The 13,696-nt window shown below is 31.0% G+C and overlaps 1 protein-coding gene across 1 annotated transcript in view; it reads right to left on the bottom strand.

Annotated features, from left to right (window-relative positions):
- Positions 1–13,696, bottom strand: part of PGAP3 (Per1-like protein PGAP3) — an 84,870-nt gene that overhangs the window by 66,415 nt on the left and 4,759 nt on the right. The window contains exon 2 of the mRNA XM_085822401.1: positions 12,146–12,500. Coding sequence (XP_085678527.1) covers positions 12,146–12,457 — 312 coding nt within the window. The 5' untranslated portion in view covers positions 12,458–12,500. The remainder of the gene's footprint in view (positions 1–12,145; positions 12,501–13,696) is intronic.

Below are 13,696 nucleotides of genomic sequence, written 5' to 3'. Positions count from 1 at the left end.
AACTGTATGTAACTGTACTTTGAGTTTTTATTTTGCAGTCTACTGTAGGTCACCCATGTGATCCTTACGGAAGACATGGTATTTCTTATTTTAAACCTGGGTAACTTATTGCGGTAGTAGTAAAATTGATTTTTAGTGTCTTGTGACTATATGACCAGCTTATTTAATTTATTTGAACTGGTAATTAGACTTCTTTAGTGTGAGATTTATCTTTCCCTGGTGTTTTGAAGAGTTCTGTGTTGTATTTTGAATGTATAGGTTTTATGGCTATCTATAGAATTGTATTGAAATTTATGTGTTTTCAGGTTGGAGAGCTGAAATAGTTTTATTTGAGTGAGAGATAGCAGATTGATGATTTAAGTAATTTTGCTTATTTGATGATTTAAGTAACTTTGCTTATCTTAAATTTTTGCTTAGTATTCACCAAACTTTAAAGAGTTAAAATAAGTGTTATTATAAGAGGTGTTTTTTTTTTTTTTTTTTTTTTTTTTTTTTTTTTTGTTTTGTTTTGTTTTTTGTCGTGGCACCAAGTGAAGTTAAGAAGTCAGGGTTTAAAAGTAATTTTTTAATTTTTCTACGCAACAATTTGGACATTCTGAGGCATGACCACACAACAAAAGATAGGTGAATTGAATAAACTGTACGAGCTAAAAAAGAAAAAAAATTATACAGATTCTCTCTTATGTCTTTTTTCACGTTTCTCCTTTCCCCCAACTGGCCTGAGCCAGTTCTGACAAACCTCATTATAACCCATCCCAACCCGTGATTGGTCCAGATAAGAAAATTCTAGCATTGGCAGCTCCACATGTAAAAGTGAATCGACCTTGAATGAAATTAGTGACCTTGAAAACACAGGGGTTTTGACAATTTCAGATAAGAAAATTCTAAAATTTGCACCTCCACAGATGAAAGTGAATTAATTTTGAACAAAATCACTAAACGTGAAACACAAACTTTCGATTTTGCAATTTTAAAAGTGATTTTATTTTTATAAGCGGTAGCATTGATTTTATTAAGCTATTATTTTAAAATGATATGGCATTCATTGAATTTGTTTCTTGAATTTTGGCTTTAATAAGCAGTTGGTTTTGTAAAGCACTGAATTTATTAAGCAGCACCTACTGTAATAAACTTCATGAACACATTTCCTTTCAAAAAATATTTCCTTATAAATGGAAGACACACTGAGGTTAAAGACTGCAAATGAACTCAGAAAAACTTTAAAACAATTCAATATCAAGGTCACTATATCAATGGTGGGACTGCCGTGGTATTATCCACAAAGATTATCTGGGAAAAGGAATAACAGTAAAGTGTACAGAGAGATGGCTAGTCCATGTTGACAAAAGGAAAAACATTGAACTGAGTTTCACTGCAAAAAGGTAATATTCTATCAAGATGATGCAAAACCGTATGTGTCTGCATTCACTGGCTGGACTCTGTAAACTCAAAAGGGACTTTTTGCCACACCCATTATATAGGCCCAACATTGCTCCTTCGGACTTCTTCATTTTTATTAGCTGATTTTAATTTACTAATTTGACCATTACTCAAATAAATTTCTTTTTTTTTTAATTACTCATTTATTAGGATGGAAAAACCTTAGAAGAGAAATTGATTACAATATTATTTTACATCTTCATCAGTCATAATTCCGTTTTTCAAGCGTATGTTTAACAGCAAACTTTTTGATTAAATAGTATCTTAGACAGGGAAGTTTCTTTAGATATTTTATTTGTTAAATCTGATAAAATATCCAATCTAAATCTTTACCTATCTTTTTTTTTTTTTTTTTTTTTGGAGCTCATTTCCATTTAAGAATATTCTTTAATTGTTTTTGGTATGAATTCAAATGATAAAAAGTATGTTGATTAAGCATTTTTTTCTCTCTTCATGTTCTTCATTTTTTTCTTTGTTCTTGTAATAATAGATCTAGATGAACCTATTTGTGGTACAATTTCCTTTTTCATCGTTTCTGCTTTTCTTATTACAACTTTCAATGTTTCCAAATTTTCAAGTTTCACTTGGTAGCTTAAATCTTTTGTCTTTAACAAGACTTTTATCTATATCTTCATCTGAGGTCTTGATGAGTCTAATGCAGGAAATGACATGTTTTGGATAGCTTTTTCAGTGTTTTCTGCAACATCTTTATTTCATTTTTCAATTTCTTTAATAACAGGTTTATTATACTCCTCTAAAGCATTTTGAATAAATAATTTTTCTTTTAATTGCTCTTTATTATTTTCTCTTATTAGTTTTGCTAATTTTTCCCCCATACCTTTTATTTACTTTCCAAGTCTTTTTTTTTTTTTTTTTTTTCCTCTCTTGTTCTTTTTCTAATTTATTCAGATTCATTTATTAAGGTGGAAATGGCTAGTAAAATGAATTTACTGCCTATAAATTCAGTTTTACCAGCAGTAAATTGATTTTGCAACCAGTAAAACTATAATTATTTAATAAATGGAACAACTTATTATTAATAAATAAATTATTTCCACTTTAATATATGGAAAATATCCTCCTATAATATTAGAAGATAGTGAAGAAAGATGATGATGATTGATTTTACACACCCAGATTAACATCCTTTTTTACCAATTCACCCCTCTAAACTTGTAATTGTTGGAGATTCAGATTCAGGCAAAACAACTCTTGTAATAATATTAATTAAATAGTGCTCAAATTTTGATGCATTGTATGTATGTGCAAAATATATCGATGAATCTAAATATTCTAAACTATCAAATATATGTATTATATAAGATATAACAAAAAAGATAGCTGATTTAAAAATAATTCGCGACCTCAAAATTAACAATTCTAGATTTGGTGCTCTCCTCTTAAATTCATCTGTTCTCCCAAATTCGAGATCATTCTATGTTATGTAACAACCTCAAATTAAACAATTATAGCTTGTCTCTACAATTACATCAGACTTGGTATAAATACTGCTGGCAAATTAATTATGTCATTCTTCTCTCCCTAAATGCTACTCTGTCAACATTGCGTTGCTTTACCTTTGCTTAAATGCCTACATCATTTCTTTTTAAAGGCAATATACATAGAAAATTATCATATTTATTATGATTGGATCATAGAAATGCATCGCATTTCATCATGATTGGATAAATACCTACTGAGATGATTTTATATGTGTGGAAATAAAGATTGGGAATTAGTCTAATTTATTTTTGAATACCTTTTTGAGAATCTTCATTATTATAATAACTTAACGAAGGAAATGATCTATACGGATAAAGACAATTTTCGTGGCTGGGCATTTCTCAATGTTTGTGGCACATTATACCTAGGACTGAAAAATGGTCTTGGAGACCTATATTTGAACTGGTAAAAACTTGGAGGTACAATTAGTCTTGGAATTGTAAATTTTGGTTCTCCCAGTCAACCTGAGGTAAACAAATTTGAATTAGGAAACAATTTCCTAACCAAAGATATCCATTCCTGAAACGTATTTACATTTTGCACAGTAAGCAACATCCTCTGCTGCTTAGACAAACCCTGATTTAATGCAAAAATTAAGAAACTGTCATTTAATTTTAGATTTTTTGGCATATTTCAATTTTTCTCTAAAATATTTTTCAGCGTCATTGAATTTAGAATAACTAATATTTACAAAATCACTAAAAATAACAGTTTCCACACGGGCCAAATACTAAAGAAATTTATCCCTTACTTCTTTCCATTCTAACTCAATGCATTCTCTTAAATAAAAAGATAAGGACTCGCCTTCGAGGCACTCAGAGAACACCAATGACTTTTCCTTATCTACAATATTTTTGGCGTCACATTTCTCTATGAAAAATAAAATATACTTATCCACTGGAATATTTGAATTTTCTATGTCAAATGTAGCACACTAAAATTTATTGATACTAACAGTCACAATTTCACTTTTCTCGGTAGACATTTTTATTTGTGATCTTGTTTGTATTTCACATTACATTATTGAAATCGGTGATTTCTACATCGATCATTATATACGTTGATATACAGCAGAATTAATCATTTGATTCGTTGATATACAACAGAATTAATCATTTGAAATTTTCATTGCAAAACATCACTTTGCGTACCCGGCAAAAATGGAGCACAGCATTAGAAGACGACCTTAACATACTTTTACGGCATAAAAGACACCCTTTTCTAGTTTCATGAGGAAATGGTGCTAGCACCAGGGTACCTGGGCCGAAGGCCCTACCCCTAATCAAACAATTGTGCTTTTCCTATTGTTACATTAACCAAGACAAGTAAATTCCATAAAGAAATGAGCAGCCAAAAAATACGATATTTGAGTAAAAACTTTGAAGGTTTAAGGAATTTAGCATATATGCATGGTTGAGCATGAATTGATTAAAAATTGGAATAGTTAATGCACAGCAGCACAGTAGACTGAAAAGAACCTTACAAGCATCTGGCGTGGGGGGCCGTTCAAACTGATGGCAGTAAATGCTGAAAATGAAATTCATAAATGTCACAGTTATTAGAAAGCACTAATCCTTCGGTGATAGGAATTAAATGAGTAGTGTACATAAACATAGAAAAATTTCTTACTCAGAAAATACTGAGTAAATAAGGAACTGTTGTGTTGGCATTGATGTAACTGTTCAGCAAGATTGAGCAAAAAAGTATTATTTTTTGCTGAATTATACATGGGATTAGAAAGGAGCAGCAGTAAGCTGAGAAGTATAATAATAGTGAAAATTATAATAAAAATTTTCTTACATAAAGTTGTATTAAAGAGATTTATTTCTTTTTAAGATTTTTTAGATATATATACAATAAAGAGGTAGGTAAGTAATAGGAATTGGACATTTTGAGACATGACTAATTCTTCAAAGAGATTGAATAAGATGAACAACTTATCGATTGAATTTTCAGTTGCCTGAATTTCTGGCACTTTGGCCACTATTTTCTGAATTATTTGTGATAATGAGAGATCTCTGAATGTATTCTTTAGTTCTTCGAACAATTTAAAGATCTCTACAAATGTACTGACACCTGTATTAATGGTTTTGAATGACACTGGCTTAGGAAATACCTGAAGTGACCTGTGGATTTTCCGAATAACTCCTTAAGTCATTGCCGTAAGTAGTACAGTCAAAAGTCGTTAATTCGGACACCCATAATCCGGAATGATCTATAATCCGGACCTCAAAGCTCATAGGCGTCTACGTGTGCGCGCGAGACCTTTACGGCAGCGAATATGCGTGTGCACGTGCGCATAAAACGTTTATGCATGCGCGTTTAATGTATAACGGACAGTATAAGCTAAAGAATTATCTAATTCAGTTAATGTTGCAGATTGCGTTGTTCCTTAATCTTCGAATTGGATCCGGCTTATTATTTTTTGCAGACTGCTAACAACAATTTTATAAAAGTAACCTTGAACTTTCGATTATATCAAATAGAATTTCCGATATATAGTTGCTAATATGTAAAGGATCTAAAGCGAAAGTATGTTTCGAAATCTGAAATCTGTTTATCAATTTCACGCTGCTCGGCGGGGGGAACACCGCAGCGCGCAATGAATTGGAAGTTGATCTGTCAGCACTATCCTTATCTTCAGGGCAGATGTTTTTATTTTATTTGGCTTATAATTCCTTACTAAATGTAGTATTTCATCTCGCTGTACTCCGTATTTGATATGATTTAAAACAAGTTCCTCGTCATTATAATTCGCTTCCGATAGTGAAGAAAGTGACAGAGGTTATTGAAAACAAAAAAAATTCAATTGACAAATTATTCGGTATTCTTGACACAGCAATTATAGGGCTTGAACAGCGGAACTTTGCAACTAAACAAGAAATTGAAAGAAATGTTTAATAAAGTAAACAAATAAATATTAAGCTTTTTCTTTTTGTAAATTTTGATACCCTTTACATAATAATTGTTCATTATTTCATAAATTGCGGTTTCATACTTTTAATTTTGTAATTTCTGCATGCCATCTTACTAGATTTAAACTGATGATCTATAATCCGGAATCGCCAAAGTCCCGACGAGTCCGGATTAACGACTTTTGACTGTATTTAAAATACCCCGTTACTGCAGTTCATGTATCATGAAACATTTTCACATTGACTCTAAGCGAGCCGCAAACACAGTAGTCCAGCTGTCGACTGCTCTTCAGAGAAAAATGGTCCAGTTATGAAACTAGCTAGCTATCATTCCACACCAAACAGTGTGGAATGACTGCTATGCAATCGAATGCAGTAGGAGAATGCAATGGAACTAGGTAGATAGCATGAGGGATTTCTTTGGCCCAAATCGATTGAAAACGTTTTGAATCAGTATCTTCATGTTTTAAGGCTGAATTCAGGCTTTATAAATTACAAATTAGTGATCTGTAAGAAAAAGATTTCCAGATTCTATGCACTTTTGTAATATATTTTCTGACTGAATAGCGTAAGATTAAAAGTCATCTGCTTAATTCACAGCCATTTACAAGTCAACTACTCGGGTAATTGCAGAATTATTTCGATCCTGAGTTTGTAAGACAAACCTAATATCACTCAATTTAAACACTTCTTTAATCTTCCGAGAACATTCCTTCTTTAGCTCATATTCCAAGAATATTAAGTGAATACAATTATTGCAAAAGAAATTGAATATTCATTTGCACTACGGCTAGGTAGTTTACCAACGAGTTAACAAAACTTAAATTCTGCTTTTTGTGTCTAAGAATACAATAATATTTTAAATATTTACAAATAAAATATTAAATTGGAGATTTAAATTGGAGCCTCACCAGTTGCCTAGCATTTGAAGATTGTTAAATACTAATTGTTTGTTGTGACGTCTACCCCAGGCTGCATGGTTGATTTTCGTAGTTTTCTAAATTATCTTTACAAAGGTTCTCTATGAAAGCATCTTAACCAAATAGCTCCCATGTTCTTTCTATGTTCAAATAACAAACTAACCTAGTTAAAGAGCAATTTCTAAGTTACTAGCAAATTCCGAATACTCATTAAAAATCACGTAGCCTGCCAATCGGGAGTAACATGAAAGATACAGCGCCAATAAGTGAATTGCTGTTACGGTACGCTGTTTCTAAACTTAGATGGACATTCCTTAATTGAATATAATTGATTTGTAACTTCCATTAGAGCTGACGGTAAGAATTAAAGTGCAAATAAATAATATTGTGTACAATCTTGATTAAAATAAAATTAGAAATATTTGGATTAAGAACAAAGTTTTCTAAAATATTTGCAATTACTTTATAAGAAGGATTTATTAATAACCATAATCTCTACATGTAATAAAAGAAAGAGTCTGTCTGCATTTACGCTCTTTCGTTCGCGGTGCGCGTAAGCTAATAGACCCACGGCTATGAAATTTGGTACATAAGTGCATTTAGACAAGAACCAGTGCACCTCGAAGCGATTTTTTTGAAATTCGAATTAGAATTTTTTTTATTTTAGGTTTTGTGACGAAATCGCGTCATTTTGAGACAATGGGCTATAGGAAAGCGAGATGTTACTCTACACATTCCATTTTCACATCATCATGAAACATAGCTATTTTATGAACTTAAAATAAATTTCATGTTTCAATAAATCGATTCAATACGAACTTATTTAACAAAGGGAGCTTAACACCTTTTGAACAAGATTTTTTCTAAAAAAGTTTATTTTTAAAAATGTATACCTTATTTTTCTTTGATTTTTGGACACGTTAAACTTTTATCCTTGCGACTGCTTTTACAAAAAGAATTTTGGAAAAATGATAATATTTTGCATTTTTAAAAGATTTTTTAAATGAAGCTTCCGAGTACACTTCTCCCATCTCACACCTTTAAAAATATGATTTTGGCAACAATTTTCCTGTCTTATTGTTGTTGATATATTTTTGATGGAATCGCACCATTTTGAATAGTTTCATTCTTTAAGAAATATGGGTTTGGCAACAGTTTTTCATCGCATTTCTTATGTCACTGTTTTTAAGAGATTGGCATATTTCATTGTCATTTATATATATATATATATATATATAATACTTTTTTTTTTTTTTTTTTGATAAAGTTGTTCTTCAGAGTAAAATTTACGCAGTTTTTAAATTTAACGTTTGGTGTTCCCTTCAGCCATTTTTCTGGTACATTTAAAAGCCAGACGAAGGCTGGCAGCGAAGCTCCTAGTAATTACTTATTATATTACTGAGGATCAGAATTCAGTTCTTCACAATTACATTCTAAATTAGAATTTTCAGGATATAATGAAAATATGCTACGCATAAAAATACATTTTAGGATAAAAAATGAGTTGATTTTTTATGTTTAAAAACTTCTTAAATTCATTTAAAAAACATTGTACGCTCGTTGCTAATTGAATCCAAAATACAGTCAAAAGTCGTTAATCCGGACTCGTTGGGACTTCGGCGATTCCGGATTATCGATTTTTCCGGATTATAGATCATCAGTTTAAATCTCGTAAGATGGCATGCAGAAATTCTAAAATTAAAAATATGAAACCGTAATTTATGAAATAAAGAACAATTATGATCTAAAGGTATCAAAATTTACACACAAAAAAAAAGCTTAATATTTATTTGTTTACTTTATTAAACATTTCTTTCAATTTAAGTTGTTTAAGTTGCTTCATTTTATGTGATAATACTTTCTCTTTAATTCTATAAACAGACATAATTTCTTGTTCAGTTACAAAGTTCCGCTGTTCAAGTCCCGTTAATTGCTGTGACGAGAATACCGACTAACTTGTCAATCGAAATTTTTTCGTTTTCACTAACCTCTCTGTCACATTCTTTATGTCTTTATCCATTTTTTGCAGCAATTCCACTTTTTGTTTGTTGGACATCGAAACATACTTTCGTTTTGTAGATCCTTTGGAAGTTTCAGCATCGGAAATTCTATTTGACATAATCGAAAGTTAAAGTTTACTTTTATAAAATTGTTCTTACAGTCTGCAAAAAATAATAAGCGGGATCCAATTCGAAGATTAAGGAACAACGCAATCATTAACATTAAGTGAAATAGATAATTAGATAATTTTAGCTTACACCGTCTGTTATACATTAAACGTGCAGGCTAAAACGTATTCTGCACTTGCGCACACGCTTATGCGCAGTAGTCAAGGTCTTACGCACACGCGTAAAACGCCTGTGCGCATGTGCCAACGCGGCGCATGCGCAGAAAGTTTTTAGCTTTGAGGTCCGGATTATGGGTGTCCGAATTAACGACTTTTGACTGTATTGGGTGTCGTTTATATAATTATTCTTACTTGTCCACAGAACCTGCTGACTTATACAGCCATTATGTAGCTGCAGATCATTTCTACATAACCATTAATTCGGTCTCTAGAGGGTTGTATGTTTATATCATAATTTGACTTTTATAAAATTGATAAAATAAATATAAAATCTTATGTTTCTATAAAAATATACTGTTCTTTAAAAATATGGATGATGATATCAGCCGCTCTTTCAGCCACTTGATAAGCAACAGCTTGTTTAGAAATAAATTATGCAGTTAATAATTCAAATAAATATCAAATAAAATTCAAATAAATATCAAACGAAAATTCTCAGTTTTAGACAATTTGATTTAAACGAAGTAAAGTAGCAGACGATAAAACGCTGAAGGTAAAAATTTACTCTTATTTTTTTTAAAAAAAGGAAGATAGAGAGAAATTTTAAAAAAATAGTTAAAAATTTGAATAACATCATCTATAATTTTAAAAAAATAGCTTTTCATATAGTATTAATAAATATTTATTACGCATCATTGAAGGAAAGAATTTCATATAATTAATTCTCCTTAAAATTTTATTTGAAATTTAAGATTAAAAATAGCTGTGGCAATTCACTGTAACAAAAATCCATGAACCACATTTGGCGTTATTATCGCTAAAAAAAATATGCCAAATTTCAAAACACGAAAATATGTAAATTCGTGTATATCTTAGAAAATTTTGAATAAAAAAGTCTAATTGGCTAATCTTTGGAATATGGTAACAGGTAGTTTGGCGATATTTTGGTAAGGCGATAAAGGTTACTAGCTAGGACTTCAGCGGTGTACATGGATAAAGTCAAGAGTGCGCGCAATGCAATTTTTGTGCAATTTTGGAATATTTTTTTTTAAAGTGAAAATAGGTCAACGTGTACATGGATACCGTGTATTTGCAATTCTTAAAAACGCGGCAAGCAGTTTGCGATTTTGCACTTTCTCCCAATTTCGCACCTAATCTTCGTCATGATTAAGTACTTTTGTTCCATGAAAGTTCTAGCATAAGCTTAATTAGGCTAGCAGATTGTTGGAAAAAAATGTTGAGGGGAAAAAAATGCCTTTACTTCGTGAAAACAAAATGGCGTCCAAACAAAAACTAGCAGGTTGCTGTAGCAGGGTTGGTCGCCAAATTTTCGCCAAAAAATCGCCAAGTTACCATAATCCAAAGATTAACCGTCTAATTTTTTGCAGGTATGCTTAGAAATACACCTACTTTAAGATGATGGTAAAAATTTTATAGGTTATAATTCAAAATTCTTTTCGAGAAATTTATAAAAATTATTTAAAAATTGAAATTAAAAAAACACAAAAAATGGATAAATTTTATTTGGAATGAAACTAAAGTTTGAAATATGAAAGGAAAAATCAAAAACGTGTAATAAAAAAAGAGATATTAATAAATATTTGCCAAATTCAATTAACATTGAGGAGCTAAAATTTTTAGAGCTAATATTTTAAAAACTACTAGTAATACAGTCAAAAGTCGTTAATTCGGACACCCATAATCCGAACATCAAAGCTACCAACTTTCTGCGCGTGCGTCGCTTTGACGCATGCGCGTAAGACCTTTAAGGCTGCGAATATGCGTGTGCGCGTGCGCAAAATACGTTTACGAATGTGCGTTTAATGTATAACGGACGGTATAAGCTAAGCTAAAATTATCTAATTATCTATTTCAGTTAATGTTGCAGATTGCGTTGTTCCTTAATCTTCGAATTGGATCCGGCTTATTATTTTTTTCAGACTGTTAGAGCAATTTTATAAAAGTAAGCTTGAACTTTCGATTATGTCAAATAGAATTTGTGATATATATTTACTAATATGTAAAGGATCTACAAAGCCAAAGTATGTTTCGAAGTCCATTAAAAAAAAGTGGAATTGCTGCAAAAAAATGGATAAAGGCATATCCTTTGTTTATCTAAACTTTGTTTATCTTTAACACCGCGGCCAGCACGCAATGAATTGGAAGTTGATCTGTCAGCACTATCCTTATCTTCAGGGCAGATGTTTTTATTTTATTTGGCTTATAATTCCTTACTAAATGTAGTATTTCATCTCGATGTACTCCGTCTTTGATATGATTTAAATCAAATCCTCGTCATTACAATTCGCTTCCGATAGCGAAGAAAGTGACAGAGGTTATTGAAAACGAAAAAATTTCGATTGACAAATTAGTCGGTAGACACAGCAATTATAGGACTTGAACAGCGGAACTTTGTAACTGAACAAAAAATCATGTCTGTTTATAGAATTAAAGAGAATGTATTATCACATAAAAAATGAAGCAACTTAAACAACTTACATTGAAAGAAATGTCTAATAAAGTAAACAAATGAATATTAAGCTTTTTTTTTTTTTGTAAATTTTGATACCCTTTAGATCATAATTGCTCTTCATTTCATAAATTATGGTTTCATATTTTTAATTTTATAATTTCTGCATGCCATCTTACCAAATTTAAACTGATGATCTATAATCCGGAAAAATCGATAATCCGGAATCGCCGAAGTCCCGACGAGTCCGGATTAATGACTTTTGACTGTATATATCCTAAGTCGCGCTTTCGAGACATGTAAAACACAGTTTGAATTTTGTCAATCGGCCCAGTACAACAGAAGATATAGCACTGTACCATTTTCTTTTTTTTTTTTTAGCAGTGTATGTAAAACTAATATCTATAGGACTACTGATTAAATAAATACATATCATCATATACAACCAAAAACAGATGCTAAACATATTTATTTTAAACAATAAATTTATTTGTAAAGATTGTAAAGATTTTAACCAAAAACAGATGTTAAACATATATATTTTAAGCAATTAGCTTACTTGTAAATATTAAACTCGTGATAAATACTATTATTTTAGAACTGAACTTACTTTTCCATGAAACTGGGGCATCTTCTGTCCATGTGTTTGGAAAACTTTCACAGCATGCCACATGCATAAATAGTCACATTCATCCCAGCACTCCCATTGCAGAAAGGTCATATACCAGGGCCTATTTGCTTTAAAATTTGCTAAGGAAGTAGCATTAGTACAGTTTTTGATTCCACACCAGTGCATACAATTCTGGAAGATATTAGATCGGTCACCATAAGAGCTGTCTGATTCTTGAGTTATAATTGCCAATATAAAGACAACATATACTATATCAGATGGTAAATGAAGAATATTTAATTTTTCCAGCATACAAAGATGTGCTTTTCATCAACAAAATATAGAAATTTATTCCCTGAAAATAAATGCTTATATTAAAAAAACATGAAAGATCTCTGTAAGCTAAAAGAAAACTAAAATTGAAAAAGCTTAAAGGTGAATCTTCGGATTATGGTAACTTGGCAATTTTTTGGCGACCAACCCAGCTACAGCAACCTGCTAGTTTTGCTTTTTTGGACGCCATTTTGTTTTCACAAAGTAAAGGCATGGTTTTTTTTTTTTTTTTTTTTTTTTTTTACTCAACATTTTTTTCCAACAATCTGCTAGCCAAATTACACTTATACTAGAACTTTTATGAAACAAAAATGCTTAATCATGACAAAGATTAGGTACAAAATTGGGAGAAAGTGCAGAATCGCAAACTGCTTGCCGCGTTTTTAAGAATTGCACATACACGGTATTCATGTACACGTCAACCTATTTTCACTTAAAAAAGTGCTTATTAGCTACAATCACGATCGGAATTTTCTGGAAAATGTCACATTACATGTCTCATGATCTCTCATTTCTCTGAATCAAAATAATCTGTGATTCAAACTGTGTACTTCTCAGATTATTATTATTATTATTCAGTCCTAGCTAGTAACCTTTATCGCCTTACCACAATGTCGCCAAACTACCTGTTACCATATTCTAAAGATTAGCCAGCTTAGACTGTAATAGACTGCACTAATAAAATATATAAGCTATGCAAATCTAAATAACATAGAAAATAGCATTCTAAAGAAGCACTTTTAGATGAGATTGATGAGAAATTAAAAAAAAAAGTAGTCTAATAAAATTACCAGTTTTTAAATGGGTACTACTTAATGTAAAATTTTGTTTTTAATTTTTAGCCTATCTTTCTTCTTGTGTGTATATATGTGTATGTGTGTGTGTATATATATACAGTACAAAGTCTGTAATCCAGACATCCATGATCCGGAATGATCTATAATACAGACCTCAAAGCCACAAACTTACGCATGCGCGTGTTTGCTATTATGCGCATAAAACCAGTAGAGCATTTACACACGTGCACTTCCGATAGTGAAGAAAGCGACAGAGAGGTTATTGAAAATGAAAAACTTTCGTTAGACAGTATTCTCGATACAGCAATTACAGGATTTGAACAGTGGAACTTTCTAACTGAACAAGAAATTATACTATTAGCACAAAAAACGAAAAGTTCAATGCAACTTAAACAACTTGCATTGAAAGAAATGTTTAATA

This window comes from Stegodyphus dumicola, chromosome 8, assembly GCF_044657685.1.
Source record: "Stegodyphus dumicola isolate Sdum_Otavi_A_Nest chromosome 8, ASM4465768v1".
In the NCBI taxonomy this organism is placed as follows: Eukaryota; Metazoa; Arthropoda; class Arachnida; order Araneae; family Eresidae; genus Stegodyphus; species Stegodyphus dumicola.
The sequence above is the reverse complement of the archived record's forward strand: the minus strand, read 5'-3'. Positions and strand labels throughout refer to the sequence as shown.